Source organism: Neopsephotus bourkii, unplaced genomic scaffold (genome assembly GCF_033783945.1).
Source record: "Neopsephotus bourkii isolate Nb327-2 ecotype Australia unplaced genomic scaffold, CSIRO-AGI_Nbou_v1 NB_951, whole genome shotgun sequence".
In the NCBI taxonomy this organism is placed as follows: Eukaryota; Metazoa; Chordata; class Aves; order Psittaciformes; family Psittacidae; genus Neopsephotus; species Neopsephotus bourkii.
In genome coordinates, this window is record NW_026901445.1 from 3,275,409 (window position 1) to 3,298,040 (window position 22,632).

The 22,632-nt window shown below is 40.8% G+C and overlaps 1 protein-coding gene across 1 annotated transcript; it reads right to left on the reverse strand.

Moving 5' to 3' along the window:
* Positions 1–2,169: 2,169 nt before the first annotated feature.
* On the reverse strand, positions 2,170–22,411 carry TMEM273 (transmembrane protein 273). Its single transcript, XM_061358833.1, has 6 exons — positions 22,298–22,411; positions 17,421–17,471; positions 16,468–16,578; positions 14,252–14,276; positions 3,601–3,627; positions 2,170–2,796 (listed from the first exon to the last, which is right to left on the reverse strand). Exons 1-6 carry the CDS (start codon positions 22,347–22,349, stop codon positions 2,751–2,753), a joined length of 312 nt encoding a protein of 103 aa, XP_061214817.1. The 5' UTR covers positions 22,350–22,411; the 3' UTR covers positions 2,170–2,750.
* Positions 22,412–22,632: the final 221 nt, after the last annotated feature.

Here is a 22,632-nt window from a genome sequence, read left to right on the forward strand (position 1 = left end):
TCATCTAGTTTTCCATTACTGATTATTTCCAAGCAGTGCTGTGCTACTTGGCCCAAATTCAGGAGCTACTGATGCTGCAAGCTGTGTTGGTAAAACTGGTTGTAGGAATAGGCAAAATAAGCAACTCCTTGGGGTGGCAAAAGGTTGCCACAGCAGCCCTGTGCAGCAGTGGCAGTTACTAAGTGTGCCCAAAACTCTCAGTGGCAGCAGAAGCAGCAGCTCTGGGGGTCTCTTGTCCTCAGCTGTCTTTCTCAGCACTGTCCATCCTTTTCCCATACCCACTGAGCCAGGGCACACACCAACGTTTTGGGAATTCATAATCTATTCACCACTCCAGTACATTTGCCTGATGAAGATTACTTTCATTCTCCAGTCTTTTCTACTGCTTGTAGCTTACCATTTTTGGTTTATTTTCATCTTTATTTCCCATAGTGTACTGAAATGATGTGAAAGAAACATTTGTTCACACAAATAAGGGAAGGTAATTGCTTCCCTCCCTGACCACATGATCTCTTCTGTTCCAAGTCTTAATTAAAATGGTACTAAAGGAAGCAAATCAATTAGCAGATAACTTACAAAATGTTTTTTTCACTTACACATGTACACATACACAATTACTTACAAGTATCACGTTACTGCTTTAGTTTATCTGTTAGCAAATGCTGCTAATGAACTGCAGTGTTACTGACCTGGGTAACAGACACCAAGGAATCCATGGAAATACATTACTTTTCTCTGAAAATAAACCTTACATTTTGCTGTTCAAAATGTACAAGAAAAAAAATAATCCAGTTTTCTTCGCATATTTGTAAAATTCCCTGCTTTGCTAAGGTTGGAACAAAACCCTATTCAAATCCTTTCAGTTACAGTTACAAGCAATACACTACCTTATTCTTTAGAGAAACAAAATTCTGATATATCTGCTTTTGTGATCTGACAGTATGTTCACTCTAAGTCCCTGACTCAGCACATCAACACTGGCTTTAATGTGTGGGGTTAATTGCAGCTCTTCATGGCCTGAAAGTTCATTATTGGAAGGGAGGCCCTGGTTTCCATGAATTTTTGAAGCTATATTTCTTAATAATACACAGAATTTCTAGGTTGGATTACTTTTTTATAAGTTGGATAACTTCTGTTACATTACAGTAGTGAAAAACTGGAAAGAACTTTATTATGATCTGCCACATGGCATAACTGAGAGCAAACACTGGTTTAAAGTTAACTTTAGGAATGTCTGTCGGATAAGAGATTAAAACAAATCCATATGTCTGCAGACATTGGCCTGAGTGTAATGTTTAGGAAGATCCAATCAATTTACAGTTTGCGGTCTTTGGATCTGGATAGTGGGGTTTGTAAGTTGCAATAAAATAATGTAACATCCTGCTTGGAGTCATCCTGTAATGTTACAACATAGCAGCTATGCCTGTGAAATAATGTGACATTACTTGATGCTATGTGTGACATCTACCTGAGGCTCTCAAGCCTTTGGATCCTGCTGGGTTTCCTGAGATGAGCTGCAGGAATAGCAGGGGATGCCCAGTGTTGCATTGCTCCTAGCCAAGTAGCATTCGCTGCCCTGTCTTCACAAACTGAAAGGAAAAACTGGTCTTAAGTATAAAAATCTTCCTGCTTTTACCTTGTGATGAAAATATCTGCTGTAATACAGCATTCTTGAAAGAAGTGGGTTAGACAGAACTATAGCATTATTTTCTGAACTACAGGCTCACAGCTTTGATAAAGGTTGGAATGTGTTTACAAAGCAACTTGGGTTTAAACCATCTAAAAATATTTAAACTATTCCAAATATTCTGAGACAAAGCTCTATTTTTTCTTCTTGTCACTCTCACTGTAATTGGAATCAGGCAAAGCAATTATGATGAAATCAAATTCAAGAGAATATATATTGCTAGAACAAGAATGAAGGGGCTGGGAGATGGATTGAATTCTGATTGAAATGACATTTCAAATTCTGTTTGAATGTTGTGCATTGTTTTATACTAAAAAAATAGGGTGGGTGAATTTTGGAAGTGTCAGATGAGGTTGTTTTAGAATGATGGCATCAAATGTTTTGCTTCAGGTGCCCAGAAACTTTTTTTTTTTTTTTTTGAGAGTACAAAACTGGTTTATTTCAGTGTTCTAAAAACAAACCAGAAAAAAACAGTATTTCAAAAAGGAATTTTTAATTTTAAATTATGATTCATTTTAAAAGCTGAGATTAGAACTACCACTTACAGTTATACAAGACATTAGTCCTAGAGCTAAAGAAGATACAACTTTAGTGTGAATGAAATGTTTTCCTATTAACACAGATCACGTATTTCCCCCCAAAAAATTGAGAAGCCTTGCTCTGCTTCAAGGTCAAATGAATGATATCTTTTTAAGTTACTTCAGTCATTATTTACCTATCTTGAAATACAGGTGTGACCATGAATTCTGCTGCTGAAATGTATTTCTACCTTGATTTAATTGATTTTAGAAATCAACCGTATACTTAGCACAGTCTAAACAGGATCTGTTAATGAGCAGAGCTCATCTACTTGATTTTTCTCATACATTTCCTTCATACACGATGTTGGGAATTACAGGCTTCTTATGTGCAGGTGATTGAACTTAGGATGCATTTCCTGTAATCAATCAATCACTCTTTCAATTAAAGAACAAAGAAAGGAATTGGTATTGGTGAGATTCTTGCCTGTGTACAAGAGATTTTTATTGATCCTCAGACCAGGTAACTGTTGATTGCAAAAGGTTTATTGATCATTTGTACTTTGTTTTCCTGGTATGTTGATGTCATCTCTGAAAAGAAACAAAAATCACAGGTTAACAATAATTTGCTGGCTTTGGTTTTACCTGGGATGATTCATAGCATAATTGTAAAAGCTGAGCCAAGAGACACCCACATAAAAATAAGAATTCTAGAAAATTATTAATAGAGCTGCTGAAAGTACATTAATGAAGCTCCTTCCACTTAACTTTTCCTAGATGTATCTTTGGAGGTATCTGTTTTTCCTAAGTGAATTAACAGAACAAATGCATGATTCTTGCTGCTGTGATGACTTTCCGATGCCGCCTTTGCTGCCAGGTATGAATCCACTAGCAGCAAGCAATGCATTTTAGGGCAGCATCCTGCTGTAAGAACTGCAGACTCTGGATTATTATTATTTGGGCCACTTCCCAGCATTGCCTTGCCACATGAGTAGAGACCAACTGAGCAGCATCTAGATCCATATTATGGCTGCATCTTTCCAAGAGTTTACCAGTTGGAGTACCTGCTAATATTGGGGGAGTTCCATTGCAGCTGCATAGGGCAGACAGTCTTGCAGTATGCCAGGGCCTTATGTTAGGGTATTCCAGGTAGACAGCTGGAAAGGATGCGGCTGGTTAATTACGTGCCTTGGGCCACGCAGAGTGTCTGGCTGATCTGGGCTTTTACTAGGAAGACAGGGTAGCCCCACAGCCTTTATTGCTGTGCAACATCTCCTTTACCTACGTGAATGTGTAACCTTTCCCTGTGTTGATGTGTCTTTACAGCACCTACGTCTACCTAGTACTGCCACTCCATCTCTGCCCCACGAGCCTCCCCCTTGTCCCCACACATACCTGTTTTGGCTTGATCCCATGTTTGACCTGTAAAGTACAGAGAGTGAGATATTGTGACTTTCAGAGCAATAGTCAAAGATCAGCATTCAAAGAGGCAACACATTAGGAGCTGGGAAAATTCAGGAGCTTCTGTATTTTTTTCTTCACTGCTCGTAATCTTTTATTCAGTTTTACTCCATCTAGCGTCAGAGTTTGGAAATAAGATCTTGCCTTGGCAGCCTTCAGCTTATTTATATTAGATCTCATGACTCTACTGGGAAATAGTATTCATCGTAGTCCCTTTCCTTCAACACTACTTAAGCAGTTTTCTGGTGACTTTGCCAAAGACAGAACTCACAGGAGGATTGGCAGCAGGGGAGGGATCTCCTTATCTTTTCCCTCAGTCTTTTCTCTTTCTCTTGTAAGGAACTTCATCATGTGTCTTCTAGAAAGCTGTGCTGAAATTTTCTGTCCATATGAAATTTACTGCACCAACCATTAGTGCCTGTAAGAAAGTTAAGGCCTGATTCTCACTTTTCTAGTTTGAACTGGTCATACAACCCATGGGAGATCATATCGTGAGGCATATATACTCTGGAATTGGAGGGATATTTTTCTGCTCTGCTTCCCTTCCTCCTTTATTTCTTTCTCTAGTTTGGGGCTGGGGTGAGTTAGCATAGATCTATAAGCTGGCAGTGCCTGCACTTTCCTACAGTGCTTTCACAGCTGAATTTCCACACTGCCTGCTTTGCCGAGTCCTTGGGAGCTTCCAGGGCATCCAGAGATGTCTGCTGAAATGCAAAGAGGGAAGCTTATCAGCACCTAGCCAGTACCTGCCTACCAGCCTGCTTTGCCTGCAACCTGGTGATCACACTGGAGGCACCTGGGGGTTGTCTCAGCCCTCTTTTGCCTGTACTGGTGTCTGGCACTTCACAGACAGAGATTTCTTTTAGTGATACAGCTCTGATGTTACCCAGGGTGTCACAGTTATACAGCAATATTTTTCAGCTTGTTCCAAACAGTTTGTGGCAGCTCTTTCCCAGAAAGAGGAGACATTTCAAAACATAATCAGGGGACCTAACATGTGGTGAGCTTATGAACTTGTCAAAATTTCTTCAAACAAAATAACACAGATTTGAGCATGTGAACCAAGTTATGCAAATGCCTGCCTGGCTGGAACTGCAGCCATTAAAAACAACAATTCTATCCTCTTCTTCTGACTGTGATAAATAATGCAAAACAAGGCCAGTGCAAAGTGATTTGAGCTAACTGGGGTGAATCAGCAATGGATTAGGTTCAGGGGTGTTCACTTTATCCCTTCCCCAGCCTATGTCTGAGGAGAAGGTGGCAGGGAAATACTGTGAAGGGCATTGTCTGTCAGTATTGTTTCTAAGTGATGTCCTGCCTGTGCCACAGTCCTAAGTAACTCAGTCCTCTGTACACAGAAAGAAAAAACAAGGGACTAGATGGCAAGCCAATGCTCTTCTTCGTTTAGACCAATGTAATTGGTAAGTCAACTAAAGAAACTGGCTTTCTTGCTGATGCTCTCAGGCAGCTTTCCCACTGTTAACAATGCCAATGCCAGGAAAGGATGGTCCAGGCTATCTCAGCTGTAATACTTTACTACTTCCCTTATGACAGATGCCCTTGAACAGCCTGATCTCTCTGGAAATGATTTTTATGTCATAGCATATAGATTTTTGGCAGGGCCAGTTCCACGAGGCCATGGAGATGTGCAACTGCCTGACCAGAATATGCAGCTGCACAGGGAGGCAGGGGGAAGCAGAGCAGAACTGTCTCTGAAGACGGGACACTCTGCTGATCCCATGCTTTGATACTGTCCAGGGAGTCATTGAAGCTCACTCAAAATAACCAGTTCACAAACACTTTAAAAGAAGTATTTCCACTTGAAGGGGTAGTTATTTCTCAGCACTTGTCTCCACCTCCAGGCCCCCTCTCCCACACCTCTTGTGCCTGCACAAGCATTTTAATGCCTATGTAGTAGACCGCATTTGAGAATGGGCCAGGTGTTGTTTTTAATGAAGAAAAATAAACAAACAAATACGACCCCACACCTAGTTACTTTTCAGCCAGTGTTTTGGGTTTTTTTGTCTTTGTTCATCTACAAGTGCATACAAATTTTCCATTGAAGCTGTGGGCCTCTTTGATGTATCTTTAAGGCCAATTTAAGCCCATATGGAAAGCCTCTAAGCCCATGAACTTCTGTGAACCTATGAAAAAATCTCCATGAGTCCCCAAGCATTTGCAGCCTGGAAGGCAGAAGTCATCATCACTGATCATTTCTTTCAGCTTGCTATTTGCTCTCTGACACGGAGCTGTAAAGTGCCCAGGGAACATGGAGGTGGATGGTTATAAGCAACGATCAGAAAAAAAAAAAAACAACTTTGGATTTCTTGATACCTAGTACAGGTCATTTAAGGAAGAACTCTCGGAGAGTAAAAGATCAGGGAATTGAAATAAATTATCTGTCAGAGTACATGCATGTACTTAAAAAAGGATCTATAAACAATCTTATTTTCTGAGAAATTACTGAAAGAAGTTCTATCTGAAATTAGTGATTCATTTTTCATATGTTTAGTGTGAACTTGCTTAGAAATTAAATGCAGTACAGGAAATTCTGTGAGTTGGAATATGCATGAGTTCTGTTTTGATGCTGTTCTCTCTGGCTAAAAGCTGTAGAACTGTCAGTCCCTTGCGTGAGGAGGCCTTGTTTTGTTTTGTTTTGTTTTGAAGCTGTCCTTTAGCTATGGCAGCAACTTCCATTCCTAACTAATCCCATGTTGTCACCTCCCTGACAAGCCCTAGCCAACTTAAAGCTGCTCAGTCTGGGCGGCAGACAGGTGCTTCCTGGGAGCAGGGGATTCTCTGCTCAGTGACATCTAATATTTGAGTTACCCTGGATGTCTGTTGACAGGAGTGAAGAGGGTGCTCTTCCAGAAACATTTATCTTTTTTCATCCAGACGCACAGCAGCTCCAGGGAAAAGCAGAGTCACTTGTTTATTGCAGGAATCAGTGGCACCGGCAAGTTTGCCAGCAGAGACCACCGTGGCTGTGGAAGGAATTCCCTCTAACAGGTGCCTGAATATTACTAGGAAAGTATTCTCCTGAATCAGCAGGTTTGGCACCATCTCTTACAATCAAATGATTCAGAGACTAGCCCTGAACAGTTGTGCAGAGGGGTAGGAAGGAGTAGGGATTCCTCCCTGTTTGGCAGCTGTGAAAAGGTCAACCACAAATGCAGCCCCCAGATCTGAGGGGAGAACAGGCATCCCGGGCCAGATGCTCTCCTAGGGAATGTGGAGGGTGGCCAGGGAGGAGCAAAAAATAGCCAGAAGTGTGGCTCTGCCCATCAGGCTGGTAGCTGGCATCAGTGAAATATGCTGTATCCTGGAAATGGGTTTAATGAATTAATCTTGCCCTAACAGTCTGGGCTATGTGTGTAGGGAGATATATATATATATATATATATATATATAAACTGTTTCTGTGTGCATATGTGTCTGTACATGAAGTATTCCCCCCATTCAGGAATGGTGCTAAGAGGAATTGAGAGCCTGAAAGTGCCTACAGAGTGTCTTAGTACTGCTTTTTAAACCCTGGTGTCCTCAGCACAGTGCAAAGCATAATGTTCATGGCTTTAAAGTGTGTGATATAAAGATCAATTTCATTTTATGGAAAGGGTAACCTAAGCCAAAGTAACCTGTCCAAGGTTGTTCAGAAGAACAAGTTTGGCTAAACAGGACAGTGACAGAACCAGGCAGGAAATCTCTAGTCACTGGTGGCCTCTCCTCAACACTGAATGGGTATTTAATCTTTTTTCTGCAAATACATGTGTGCAAGGAATTGAGACAGCCATTTCTGCTGACACCACGTGCTCATTTTTTAACACTTAACACAAATGTGTTTGGAGTTTTTTAGGCCATCTCTGTTCGTAGTTACATTTGCAGTAGCATGCATTATTACAGCATTTGTGGATCTTTAAACTCATTTAACTTATTTCCCAAGATGTGTACTGAGAAAACCTAAGGCACTGAATGCAGCCTTCGTTCTATCAGCCATCCATTAATCCCTGCGGTGCTGAGCAAACTGAGCCTGCTCTGGTGTATCAGGAGGACCAGGCTCATCTTGTGCATGTGGTATCTGCTTCTTCAGCAGAAATGCAAAAGCATTTCACTAAGAGGACTGTAGCCCTTCAAGTTGTCTTCCACTCTCATTCCCCCAGTAGTAGATATTTGGCCATGGTGGTGGTCAATAGCGGGTATTTGGATTAGAGGAAATATTCTCCAGGTAGTGGATATTTGGCCAATGTAAAGGGAAACCCTGCAGTCAAAGCAGACCAGAAAGGAATCTTTTTGACTGATTTTGCAAGGCTTATCATGGAGGAGGCCAAGTGTCTTTGATGCCTCTGTTTATCCTTCTTTGTAAACCTCCAACAACTTATGAAAACTTCATGTTGACCTGATGATTGGGTTGTCTGTAGAAAATATTAGTTGGCAGAATGAAAGACCCTGCAAAGGACTGCTTGGAGTGAAAAAAAAAAAGTAGCAAGTGAAAAACCAACTTAAGATTTAGCTGAGGGGTGTTAAGAAAAAACACTCAAGTCTTTGACCCCAGAGGTGTCAAAGATTCTGCTGAATCTATGTGACCACTTTCTCCAGATCCAAGAAGATGACACTGATTGTCATAGGTTAAAAGGAATATTCCTGGGAGAGGAAAAGAAAAGCAAAGCTTGTTTTAGGAGAACAAAGACAGATGCAGGCAACTCAGTGGCTCTCAGGTAGATGAGGATTACTGAAGAAAACCAGAAAGCTGTCTGGATTACTGGGGACTTAGAGAGAAGAGGGGTGCATGTTTTTTTCCCTTCAATGCTTCATTTCTGTTGTTGCAAGATGCTTAATGACCATGCGTGAGAAGGCTACTTTGAACTTGTCACAGCTCCTGTAAGGAGGAACTGGAACACTGAAACTCAGTTTTGCCTCTTCCACAAGTCCAAAAGATAGTTAGGGCACACAGGAATGGAACTGTGAAAGTTGAAGACTTGAGGCACTCAACCCAAAACAAGGTCAAGGATGCAGTCAGTCTGTCCAAGAGCAGTGGTCTGCAAGGTGTGGGGGGGAGCTGTGGCATACTTTGCATTGTATGGGAATCACCATTTCTAGTCCTCCAAATAGGAAGAAATAGGTGTAGGCTACAAACAAGGGGTGAAGAAAGCTGAGGAGGCACTGGGAAAGATGGCCAGAATGGAGATGGGAGAATAGATGTGGGAGAATAGATGCTTCCTCATCGGAAGCAACAGAGCTCTGCAATTTCCATCAGCTACAGTGGTGGTCATAGTCAGGTGAAAGCTGAATAGCCTTTTAAGCTTTTTGGTACCTTCTCGAGTTCTTTTTCTTCTCTGTTTTCCCATATTCCTCTCTTTCCAGGCCAATGTTTTCTTTCTATGGAAGGAATGCCATGGCTGCACTCAACAAGGGCAGAACCGAACTGAGTGGGGAAAGGGCGGTAACCAGTGGGCTGGGGCAGATCCACTGGGGTGTGCTTGTGGGACTGTATGAAGTGATTGTTGTTCCAGGGAGGCCCATCCATGCTGCAGTGTGAGCTGGCTTCTGCCCTGTGTCTTCCTGGCAGGTCTAGTTTTTGACAGCTGAAGGTCTGGGTTTTCTTTGCTGTTATAAAGCAACTTGGAGGATTCTGTCTATTCCAGGCACTGTTCTGCTAATGCAGAAATATGAGGCTGCTCAGGAAGGACTGCCCACATCTAGTGTCAGTGGTGTTGGATGGCTTCTGATAACAGGTGTGCCTCTTCTATTCCATTAGTCACTATCTTTCAGAGGAGGATTTTTCCTTGTTACATGTCTGAAGACCAGGCTGGGAAGGGACCAAGCATCTAGGACTCTACATGAAAGACTATGCCACCTTTCCAAACCATTCCATACCAATATTTGCTTTTCTGGTAAGACTGATAACACTCGAAAGCTTTCCTCAGAATAGTAGTGACTGTGCTTAACAAATTCCTTTCCTATGCATGTATTTGTTACTTGCATCCCATGTGCTGAAAGAGGTGAATCAGAAAGATAAAGTGACAACTGGTAGCAACTGAGGGAGCATGTTTAAGCAATCAGAAGCTTGTAAGGTACAGGCTGTAATCTTGCAGGTAAGGATGGAATGCTATAGTGCTCATCTCCTGGGGGCGTATGACAGACATAGGTTTATGCTTAGGAAAATGTGTGCTGCTTCATATCCACAGCTGCAGCTTACAGTCTTTGTTAGTACTTTGTAGTGATAGATAATTCAGTTGTCACATATTTTGTGTAACACGTCATAGATTTAATCTCCCTCCGCAAAGGTGTTCAGACAAATCCTGTTAACTTCTTCATGGTGGTCTTAGCAGGAAGTCCATGGCTTGAACAAAATGTGCAGAATGAACTAACCTCATTCCAGTTCCTCCAGGCATCAAAGTGAGATACCTTACTGCTGGCAAAAATGTCCTCTTAAAGTCAGGTCAGTGAAAGAAAACATGTCTCCAAGCCTGACGTATTTACACAGGAGGAAATCACTTCATTGAAAAGTAATTAAAGCTCACATAAGTTGTAGCATGGCTTAAAACAAGCAATACCAGCCCCTGTTTCCTGCTCTCTTAGTACAAAAATCTTTTGTGGAAAGGTCATCTTAGTTATTCTGATTAGGAACTGTATAACAATAAATTCTTTGCAGAGTTATTTTTGGCACCATGCTATTTCAGCTACTTTTGCCATTGCACATGCTTATAGTAGAGCAGCAGTATGTTCTTGCATCTTAAGCAGATATAATTTCAATGGATAGTAGAGTGGCTGAGACAGTATCGCTGCCTGGCTGCAGATCAAATGTATAGTGTTACCTGCAAATAGCTGATGCAGTATCTGAGTCACTGTAATGAATTTCAATGCCCAGTGTCCTGTGTAACCTGTGTTTCTAGAACACAATCCTTTATTCTCGTGCACCACTCTTCCAATGACATGTTCAGACAAGGCCAAAATCTCTTTTCTTTCAATATGTATGGATTTTTCTTTGTAAATTTTGGGCCCATTTTCCAAAGGACACACTCTTGTGGCACTCTCAAGTACCTCTAGCATCAAAACTAGGTCTCCAGTTAAGTTTACTTCTGAGCTCAGACTCCAGTGATTAGACAGGTTGCGTCTCTCATTTGCGGCTGATAGTACCAGTGATATAACTCATACCTGGTTCACTGGCTTCCTGTTTGGTAAATGGTGCAGACCAGTCTGGAGTATTTACATCAGAAGGAGATGCTCTCCTCTCCAAAACAGAAGATTTCTCTTTCTATCTGACTTTAAATCTATTTGAAGGATATGAAATTTTTAGATCAGATCCTGTTCACTGTCTGCCTGTCAGTGCAGCTGGCTACAGATCTGAACATGACAAAATGCTAGGAAAAAGGTTCTTGGCTCAAATATTTAGGCTAAGGCAGTTACGGAAGTTGGAAGAAACAGCAGCTCAACATTCAAACTTGCATATAATTGCCCCTTTGTTATGACAGCCACCTCTGATGTTTATATTTTCCAAGTGGATGATTTACCTAGTGTATTACCATAGTGCTATTTTTAGAGGCATTGAGGAGACAGAAGACTTGCAACATGTGATAATATTCCAAGCCTGCCTCCATTCGCCTAAAGAATGTTGTGATTCTCAAGAGTACCTTGTGTGTCCTAAACATAGTCTAGCAAGGAAAGAGAAGTCGGTCCCTTGCAAGAAGTCAAGTGGGGATAATACAAGAGAACATCTAGATGCTGCTTTGGGTAGCAAGAGAAAATGACTGATAAGCTTGGAACTTCCAAGCTCTTCCTCTCCTCCATCAAACACCAGAATGACTTGTACATTGCATTTAAAACCTGATCTCCTAATGAATGATTTATTTGGGGGTCTGTAAAACCCAGTGAGTGGCATGGGGAGTTTTGCTGTGTGCTGTTGCCCAGGATGTGTTGAGGCAACAGATTCTTTTTTGCTATTGCAGTAGGTTTAAAATATGTACCTTTGCCTTTCCAGTAAGCATTCTCTCTCCATTCTTCTCCTTGTCTCTGTATGTCTCTTTTTTTGTCTCCTGTCAAAATAAATCTGGCTGCCATGCACTGTAGTTAACTCAAAATACTGCTAGTATTAAATGTGCCCAGACATTTTTATTAATACATTAAACTTGCATGAAATTTTAAGGCATTATAATTTACCAAGCTTACACCAAGATGGCATTTGAAACTGACATGAGCTATTAATTAAAATAGAGGACATTAAATAATTGTCAGTTGACATCTAAATTGCTGTTTTGTTAGCTGACAGAAGCTTGCCTCAAGCCTTTTTCTTTTCTCAAGTGTTAGTAAATATCCCATTGAGTTTAAGGGCATCCCATTATGAATTGATTATTTAAATCTTAACGTTATATACCCGACTAAATAAAGTTGCAAATGCTGTTAATTATTTCACAATGAGCTGTCAGTGTCATGTGGGTGTAGAAGCACTTCTGGTTTAAGCATTTAGGAAAGTATCAAGGGGGACACATCGGAATGCTTCCTGATTTTAGTGGAAACCTGTTCTTGCAATGTGTTGGTTAGGTTCAGTACCAGCTAGTTGGGGTTCTAGCATAAAAAAAGATTGTCTGCATCAAGGCCTTCAACTAGTACGAGGTTGAACAACTCCTTTGGCTATGATAGTACTGTGCTGGGTGACAGCTACTCAGAATATATCCCAGCTAGGGAGAGAAATTACCAAAGGACTTGAGGCTCTTGTGGGAATAATGAGGTGAAGTTTACAACAAAATCTGGCTAAAGGTGAGTGCTCTGTCAGTTGGATTAATGTTTTTTCCTGAACAAACACTAATAATCATAACTGGTCAAGAGACAATGAATTTGTCTGCAGAAGACATACAATCCTAAAGAATTGGAGATGATCTTGATTATCACTGAGGGTTTCAGGTTACCTGCATTCTGAGTGATTCAAGATGGCTGTGTGACTGTACTATTTAATATACATAGTTTTGCCCTCACACATTGTGGAATTATGGCTTCTTTAACTGGTGAGTGTCAGTAGCTCTAAGGCAAAGAGTTTGAGTATTGTGTTATGTTCCCAGCCTTAAAACCAGGATTTTGGCGTGAAGCTGGAAACTTCACTGTACCTTTTAGCAAATGCTTGTAGGCTGGAGTCAATGTAAGGTCATCTTTAAAGATGTAAAATTTTGATGTGTGGCAAAGTCAGTCACTTTCCCTAGAAAGATCAGAGAAGGGTATCATAAATGTCTAAACTGTCTCAAAATATCACACATTATAAGCAGCAAGGGGATGTAGAAAACAAGGAGCAGTTCATAGATTGTCTGATTTATCATATCATCTGCAGTAAATTTATTGCCTTCTGTGTCTGATCTTGACTTTGTGCCTCTTCTCCTTTTATTTCTTTTTCTCTTGGTTCTGGTCTCTGGCATTTCTGCTTTGGCTTGGCTCTTTATCATGCCCTTCCCATCGTTTTTCTGTCTATACCATCCTTAATACATCAGAAAGTTTATTGGGCATTCTAGGTTTGTTCCTATGGCCAGATAATAGTCTTAATCTATTTCAGGTTAATACACAGAATTTTTCAGTGTCGTATAAGAGAATAATGTGTTACTGGAAACATTTTTGTAACAGTTGTGTTAGTTTGGGGAAGTTTCTCCCTGGTAAAATAACAGATGCTTTGTCTTCTCTGTTGGGCAGGCAAAATATTGAAGCACTTGCTGCAAGGGGTGCCCTTGCTTTGATCTTTAATTCAGTGTAACAGCAAAAAAATAAGCAAGAGATGCTTTGCTCTCTTCATGAAGAATGACTGTGACAGGGACATCCTTCTATCTAGCTGTCACAGGGAGGCCAAAAGCCATTTCTTAGGTCACTGAGTACAGATGTTGCCTTCAGTTCATGAAAATGCTGATTAATTAATGTCTAAATTTTTTTTTAGACACTTATAAAATGTCTCAAAGGGACACAAAAAAGTATCTGTAGATTGCCATCAGTCAACAGACAACTTGCAGTCCGAATTCCCTGCGCCTGTACATCTCCACCCTATTGCTGGTCCTTGGAGAAGATGAGTAGCCATTGACTAAGCAGCCTAGCACTGCCTCTTCTAACTGTGAATCCACCATGTGTTCAAAACCTGAAATGGTCTTGCTGTTTCTAGGTTAGGGGAAGGCATGTAAAGGTCAAAAAAACATTACTTCCAGCAGGAATGATCACTGCATGACCTTGGCCTGTAAGAATGCTTTTGAAACAAGGCTTTTGGCTTTCATCCCTTAAAAATACCTTTTCTTTTTTAATGAATTTGCTATTATAATACATAGTACAAGCATAAAAAAGAAGCTTAACCAAAAGTGTTTGAAAGATTTTCTTTTTAAAAAGAATCTCAGTCTGCTGTGATTTCCCTCCTATTTCTGAAATGTCAAAATCACGCTACAAGAAATTTCCTTTTTCCACACAGATCCACTAGATACACTGCGTATCATGGTCAACTACATGCTTTCATGTATGTTACGTGTTACTCAACTCACAGTTCTGGGGAAACATCATGCATAAAGAGAGAAGTTAAGCATAACAGTTTGTCTGTCGCACCACCTCAAAAAACGCGTGGGATAATGACTCTTACCTTCTATCCAGTTTGCCATCTGACTCTAAAAAGACAACAGGAAAATATGGTTAGTTAGAGAAACCGGGAACAAAATGGTGATAGGCTTCCTCAGAAGTTATGAGGATGTAACCAGAGCATAGTCGTAGCGGATAAGATCCACCCATTCTTTCTGAGGCAAAGCTCTTTGATACTAGTAGTGTCATGCAACCTTCCTAAAGTCCTTGCTTCTTCCAGTTATAGTATCTTACGTCAATTTTCTCAGACCTGCATCTCTGCTAATATTTTGGATGTTTTGAGCATGATTGTAGCACATTTCCAGAGCATCATGAAAAACAAATTTGAGGGCAGATGTTTGGTGAGGATGAGGTGGAAGCAGTTTCCCATTAATCCTGCTATGCGGTGCCACTAAAAAAAGCATTAGCCATTTGTCTGTCAGGAAGTGGCATTACGTTGTCATTTGTATCCTCATGAGGTACCTGGGCTGTCTGTATCCAACATTATCCTTTAAAAGATCACTGTGTACTCTAAATGGGATGAAATCAGATTGTGACTGATAGGCTGAGCTCTCTGTAGGAGTACTGGGCCCATAGAGCTTGGTCTTATTCACTCCAAGCTTAATAGTCAAGATCATTGCTCCCCTCTTTACCAAGTCATGGTGTGCTAGTGGTTTAATAGAGTTAGACAGTTCTGGATGCCAGAAAATTACCTCTCATTTGTTGCATGATGGTTAATGCAAAGACATAGCCACAGAGCAAAGTTTTCTGGATACAGCAGAATGGACAAGCAGCTCCTAGCTGTAGCAGCCTGACTGAGTTCCCTCACTGCATTTCCTTATTTAGTATCTGGTTCATCTTTCATGGTGGAAACTGGCTATATTTATCAGAATAAATGATTTTTTATTATTTTTTTAAGTGGACTGCAAAACCTGACATTTTGCATGCAACCAGAGCTGTAATGGTGCTTTTTTGAATTTCAACATGGAGATTTTTAGATCCACCATGGCATCCCTCCCCATGGCAGGGGGGTTGGAACTGGATGGTCTTTAAGGTCTCTTTCAACCCAAACCATTGTATGATTCTACGGCATACAGAAAGCAAGGCTTTCAGTCCCCAAAATCTTTTTATAGTTCCTCTTCTTTCAGTAAGGATTATTTCCCCACGTATTACATGACATTGCCTCACTGCTTCCATTTCTGCTATGGTTTCCTTCTAAGCCAAATTTTCACATACTACTAAGAGTACAGACCTCTCTTAACAAGAAAAACATAGGCTGCAAAGATTTGCCTTAGCAAAGTCCCAGATCTCTTCTTTTGCAAAAAAGAAAAACTTATACAGAAGTTCAAGTCAATCTGCCAGGACTTTGATTCTCTTTATTTGCCACTAACTGTTGTTATTTTATATGCTGTGCTCTTGATTTCTAGCTCTTAATTGCAGCTGAGTGTTATTGTGTGCTGTAACTTTATTTCACAGATGACAGTTGTATTTCAGCAGTGGAAGAAATCATAGTATTTGTTCTGTATTGCTCTGTGAAGCACTTTGGAGTCCTGTCAAATAAGAGAGCATCTCAGGATGGAGGGCAGTGGGACAAATTCTGCCTGTCACTAACTTCTGTCTACTGAAATGATGGTCATTATTCAGTTTAAGATTTTGGTTTTGAAACCAAAAATATGTTTTGTAAATTGCTGGTATGAACTCAAAAGTTATGATTTTATAGCCAAGAGCCTTTGCCTGCTTCAGATGAAAAACATGCTTTCTTGTAACAACTTGAAAATCAGTAGCAGTGGGAAACTTACAGTTTTGCTATGTACTCTGATGGAAACTGCGTATCTTAGGACCAGTGGCATTTGAAAGAAAAGTCTAGAATCAGTGAAATAAATAGTAATTTTGGTTAGGAAGTGTGAGCAAGCCTCTTACCCGTTCTGCAGATGCCACAGGTTCATTAACTTAAGTTGAATAGACAGAATTCTGTTTAAAAATCAGTTATTCTAGAAGATACCTAAGCAGTATGCTGAAGTGAATCTGTTTCTCTGATAGGGCTAAAGAGCAGAGTTGGTTATACCAAGCTGTGAACCTGCAGCTGTAGGGACCACTTCAGACACTTTTTAAAACAGTTCTTCAGAGGAAAACTAGAGCTGTGGCACATTGACAATTCCTAACACTTAAGCACAGATCTGCTGTATTGGAACATAAGGAGATCTACATCTCTGACTAAGAAAGCAGGAGTATTTTTCTTACCTCTGAAAACATTGTCAATCATCTGGTTTTTGATCATACAGATTATTACTGCTACAAAAGCAATTGCTAGGAACGCTCCCAGAGTAACTCCTATAATAACATATGTGAAATCTGCAAACAGATTTGAAAACAAATCAGTGAGTATACACTGTTAAGTAATATATACAGTCTGCGTCTCAGATGTGACACAAAGTTTCCAAAGTTTAAATGCATCACTAAATAAACAAACATATTTATTCTCCAGAAGGGCTTGATAATGCTGAGACAGACTAGGTAGCTGAGAAAAGTTTACTGTTTCAGCTCTCTGCATATTGTGAAACCACGTCAACTTGCAGCTAAGGGGAGCAAAGCCATTTTATGATAGCTAATAACTTCAGCCTTTGGTATGCACAGGTTTCAGCTGAGTTGTTTAGCTAGGGCTCTACTTCCCCTACCCCCCAAAAGTGAAATTCCCCATTCTCACTTCCTTGTCATTTTGTACCCTGCCAGACTCTTATTCCTGCTTCCCATACCTGCATGCACGTATCTTTAACTCCACCTCCCCACTCCCCAGCCTTATGTCCTACCCAACTATTCTGCCTCTGTAAATCCTCACTGACAGGAAGCACAAGAATTTTTAAGTGTAAATTAGGCACAGTTATGTGATTTATTTTTTCCCCACCATTGTTTGTATATAAGGAACCACCTCCACCTGTCAGACAGGAGAACGCCTGTGTTGAGGGCCTGTGCTCAGGATCTGTCCTCCCTAGGCTCATTGTATTTATTCAAAAGTACTTTAAAAGTTCCAGTCATACAGCAGGACTTTGCTGTGCTAGGCAAAATGCAAACATGCAATCAGGTGATTATTTTCTACACATAACAAGTATGTAAAGTCTTCTAAACACATTAATTTTTGTTGTATTTCTTTTCCCCTTGTTTCCTGTCTGGAAGCAAAACTCTCACCATGGACTCACCTATTTCCTCCTCTGAGTTTCCAGAAGCATAAACCTTTGCTCTCCAAAAATCTGAAATGGAAACATTTTATCCTGTTAGGATATCAAGGAGAATACTCTATATCAAAGGAGAATGCCTTATCTGGTTGATCCTGGTAAAACTTAAGAAAGTATCTGAGGCTTCCTTCAGTAGTAAATAGTTATCAGTCAAGTTAATAAGGGCATCCTAGGAATGTGGGCACCACATGCCAGGTTTTGGACAGAATGGAAAATACAAAATTTTTATATTTTATGTTGTGTTAGTACTGTTTCTATTCCAGAGTTTCCTCCATGCAAGCTTGTAAGATGTATGCAAGAAAAGTTGCTATAAATCAAGAAAAAGACTATCAATGCAGTAAATCTAATGACATGTTAACAAGAGAGAACATAGCACACCCCAGCACCCCTCTCCAGAAAATTTGTGAGCCAGTCCCTCTTATAGTTCCAAGCTTCAAAATGTGATTTATTGCTGGTAGACAAGAGTCTTTTGCGAGAGAATCTTATGGGCTGGAAGCAAATCTTCTCAGATACTCCCATGCCAAGTTCCCTGTTCATCAAAAGGACACTATCCTGGCCCTTCTCCATAAAGCAGTGAGCTTTGCTGCCTGATGCTCAAAGTCTGCAGTCCCTCAGCATGGAGTGGCTCTGAAGAAAACGATTAATTCCCACATAATTTTTTGAGAAAATATTCAAAATTTTTCAAAAAAGGAAAGAAGTCAAGAGAAAGGAGAGGCTACATTTAGTTTTAATGTTGCTTGCTTATTATAAGAAATGGCTAAAAATGTACACTCAAATTTTCTTTTTCAGTGATGGGCATATTACCACCAAAGTCTTTACTAGTAGCTCCAAATGATGTAACTGATGTGTAGCTGCATGAGGTGCCTGGGGCATGAGAAGGCTTTAAAGGCAGATATGACTCCTGCATTTTAAAACAGCATGCTTCCTGAGGTTTGGGGAGCTGTGCTTTCATTTCTTGTCCCTTAAAACGAACACTAGAAATACAATTACTTTTAAACTTGAAGCACAGTCCTCCCACTCCAAAACCAGCCTTTTTGGTACCTTTACAGAAATCTATCTTGTGTCTGCTTTTCAGCCTGCTGAAACTCTTGAGCTGAGTGTGGGCTCTGAGGCTTCCATGGTTATGTCAGAAATATCTGATATATTGTGTGGCTCACAACAGATTTGTTTTTATTTCCTGGTCTTAATCACATTTGTAATCCCAAATATTCATAAATTACGATCCAAACCTCAAAAATCTGGAGACAAGCTTAAAAAAAAGAAATGTTGAGTTTTAAAGCAAATATATTTTGGGAACCATAATTCTGAGCTGAAAGTCCTTTTTTGCCAAACTTTTCTTCATGATTAAAATGTCTGGAAACTTTTTTTATACAAGCAGAAATGTTTTCTCTCCAAAACCCCTATGACACTTGGAGAAGGGAGCTGGGAGGGCTGGGGAATCCAATTGCAGCTATGATCGCAAAAACTGCTATCCCAAATGACCAAAATGAAAGTTACAAAGAAAAGGAAATTTAAAAAAGAAAAAATCTAGGATTATATAGTGGGTGCAAAAAGCTCATGAATTTCCAGATTAAAAACCAGTCTCTTTGCTCTCGCCTGTGAATGTATTTCATTATAAATTAAAAAAGAAAAAAACCACCTTTCCTCCATCCCTTTAATTATTCTTTGTGCTCATATGAAGAATGTTTTAAATTCAAATATAATAAAAGTGATATTGTAATACTTTTATTATCCTAATGATCATTATACATAGACCTTAATGTATGCTTTCTAATGGAATTAAACCAGTGACAGATTATGTGTTTTATGGCAGAAATAATATTTTACATGGAATATTTTATGTAGGTCAGTTTAAGATATTGAAATTAAATTATTAGTTTCTTTTTAAAAAGGGAGGAATGGAAACCTCTGAAAACCCACAGGACTAGAGGGAACACTTCCTATTCATATTTTCAATATGGTTTTAATTAAGGTTTAATATTGTTTACTGGGTGCTACTAAAACACGATTTGCTGGTGAGGACTGTGTTAGATAGCTGGTTTCTGTCTGTTTCAGGTTCTTCTTAGATGAAAAGAAGTGGGTTGACTAAATCAAACACACGTGTTGCTGTTTGACCCAGATCCCATCTTCAATTTAGATCTTTTGGAGATGTACACAAACCTCCTGCTACAGAGAGGTTAGAAATTATGCCTTAACTTCTGGAGTGCTCTAGTCTCAGTGCTAGCTTTCTGACCCCTTATCTCTGTATTGAGACCAACTCCCACATCTTGAACAAGCCCTCTGGACTTGCAGAATATTTGCTTCTGGGTGGAAGAGACTTGCAAGTGAATGTGGTATCTGTACTTGAGTGACTCATGGACCATTTTTCAAAGGGTCTTAAAGTAACTGATGGTGCTTTCTCACTTCTCATATGTACCCAGCTCAGGCATAGCACGCAACTGGCACTGCAATAAGGATGTGCCCCCCAAGGCCCTGCCTGCACCAGGAGGCTGGTGAGAGGTGTGGGCTGCATCTCCAACTGGCTGTGCAATGTTTCTCTGTGCATGCTGGTGGCAGAGTCTGGAAATGAGACAGCAGACTAGACAGGTCCTCTATTGGGGGGGGGGGGGGGTTAGGGTTAGGGTTGCCACTGTGGTTACCTCCTCCAAAACAGAGCTCCTGTTGAGGTAGTGGACTTGCAAATAAATACATCAGGCTGGGACTGGGCTGAGAGCCTTGGTCTGTGATCCCAGTGTATCCTTGGGCTGGTTCAGCCATCCTCAGATGGCACACAACACTGGGCAAAGAAGAAAACAGCTTTTGAGCTGCACTGGGGGGCATCCTGTTCTCCCTGTGCCCTCTGCTGTGTAACTGTGCTCACGAGGTGCATTGCCCATAGGTCAGTGCAGTGAGGAAAGTGGTGCAGAATGCAGTTTGCGCGTACGACCAGGGAACAGGAATAGCTCACTTTCCCACCTTATTAGATACTGTGAGCAACTCCCAGCTGTAACCTGCCGGGACAAATGGCAGTATGCACCTCGCCTTTCTCAGTGCACAGCACTTTCTTTAGTCCCTTTGCTCACTGCCTCCTGCTTCCATGTGACTTTCTTCTCCCTTCCTCCCCATCTCAGATTTCTCCTCATTGCAGCACATAATGGCTGGTCCTGTGGCATTGCAGCAGCCCAGGGTTCAGGACCGTTTCTCTTTGGGGCAGCAAATGGGAAAGGAAGCAAGTATCTGGGGAACTCTAAAGTAGGCTGTAAAAAGGGGCGACTCACAGTGGGTGTCCTGAGCAGTTCAGAGTCAGATAAGGAATGCCCATGGCAACAAAGAGGCTACTGGCAATGAGCCTGCTGGACATCACTCATGAAAAAAATTATTAAAAGAAGTATTTTAGCTGGTATTTAGTGTAGCAAAATTCCCAGCTACATACGCATTTCATAAGATAGGCACTGGTGGCATCCAGGCAAATTAGGTGCTTCCTTGGTCCTCAAATTAGAGGCAAAATCCTTCTCTGTAGCAATAGATGAAGACAGGAATCAATCTTCCATGGAGACAGAAATTGTTGAGCTCTAGTCTTTGCCAGGCACCCCTCCATCCAAGGCCTATAGATTGCCTGCACCTTTCCATGTGTCAGTTGGAGGCGTGTTAATGTGTTTCCCTTTTATCTATTTCAAAGTGCCTTTTGCTGTGGAATATGTGCTGCCCTTGAATCTGCATCTCTTTACTCTAAGCAAATTCTACTGTATTAATGGGACTTGTGTCATTTGACTGGTGAGCAGTAACTAGTCAGTAACTGGAGAGCAGATGTTGCTGACTCCACATCTATGAGAATGGTTGATTATCTATGTCATGTGTGGTGGACAGTTTCCATTTCTCTGGAGACTTGGAAGTGTCAATAGAAAGGTGCAGAGGGCTTTAAAGTCCAACAAATAGGATAGTGAGAACAACAACATCCTATGCGTTGTTGCTATGACCCTGAGAAGGACTACAAGAGGATAAAGCACTGCTGTACATCTATGGATAGCTTTGCTCACAGAAGCTGAGGAGGGATCAGGTGCTCAGTCGGTGCAAGCAGTCTGTATGCCTCAGGCAGGAGCAAACTGCCCTTGTGGGGTTCCCCAAGAGTAGATGATGATTTTGTATGAATATCTGCGTGAAGTAGGATAGTGTGGGAGGTGTTCATTAGGTAAAGATGAGTCTTACTTAACATCTCAGAGACCTCAGTAACCACTGTAAACTTCTGCCTTTATGGCAGCTGCCAGCCCCATCCTCCCCATTAGTCTACATTAATCCCAGTGTTAATATGACCCCTGCTGACACTTGCTATCCATGAGCCCCAGTTGTTCCCTGCACAAATTGGATGTGAGTAACTGTGAAATAACAAGCAAATTGTGAAAAAGCTATGCTTTGGGCTGGCAGGAAGCATTAGAAGCAGAATGAGTCAGAAGCATACAGTTCTGTGAGTGAGAGTTGCAAAGACCAAAACTGGCTTGCAGATAACATGCACACTGTTCAAATTTTTTCTTATACTCTACTGAAGTACTGTTTTCTATACAGTGCCAAACAGGACGTTCAGCACCTCTGCCATCTAACCTGCAAGGGTGCGGGTAGTGAAGTTCACAGTATCTTCTGGATTCACACAGCAGACCCTTTAGAACTCTGTCTAGGAAATGCTAGCTGAGAAAACTCAGCAAAGTACCTCACTGTCTCAAAAAATGTTCTCACCAAGAAACAGATTTCTAAACAAAATTTCAAACTTCATACATAAAACTAGACTGGAAAATAAATAACCCCACCACGCTCAGGGAAAAGAAAAAGCTCTCAAAAAGGATAGGAAAGAAATATGATAGATGACTTACGTAAGAGGAGAAATGCCAGTAGCACTGGTACCCGGTGTGTTAAGAAGGTCATTGTGAAGTTTTGACACAGAAGTTTCACCCAATTTTCTGAATTTAGCTCTTCTGCAGTGTCTTCTTAAAAAAAATAAAAACAAACCCAACCCCAGACATAAAGCGGTCATGTGACTATACTGGGAAACTTCAGCCACATCCTGAGTAGTTACATTTGCAAACAGGAGTTCCCCTTTCTGGGTTTCAGCTAAGCATACAAATAAATTCCCCACTTGAAGCTGCTCTGTGGAAGAGGTGGACAGGAGCAGTCACAGCCCCGTTCAGCTGCTTTGCTCTCTTAAGGC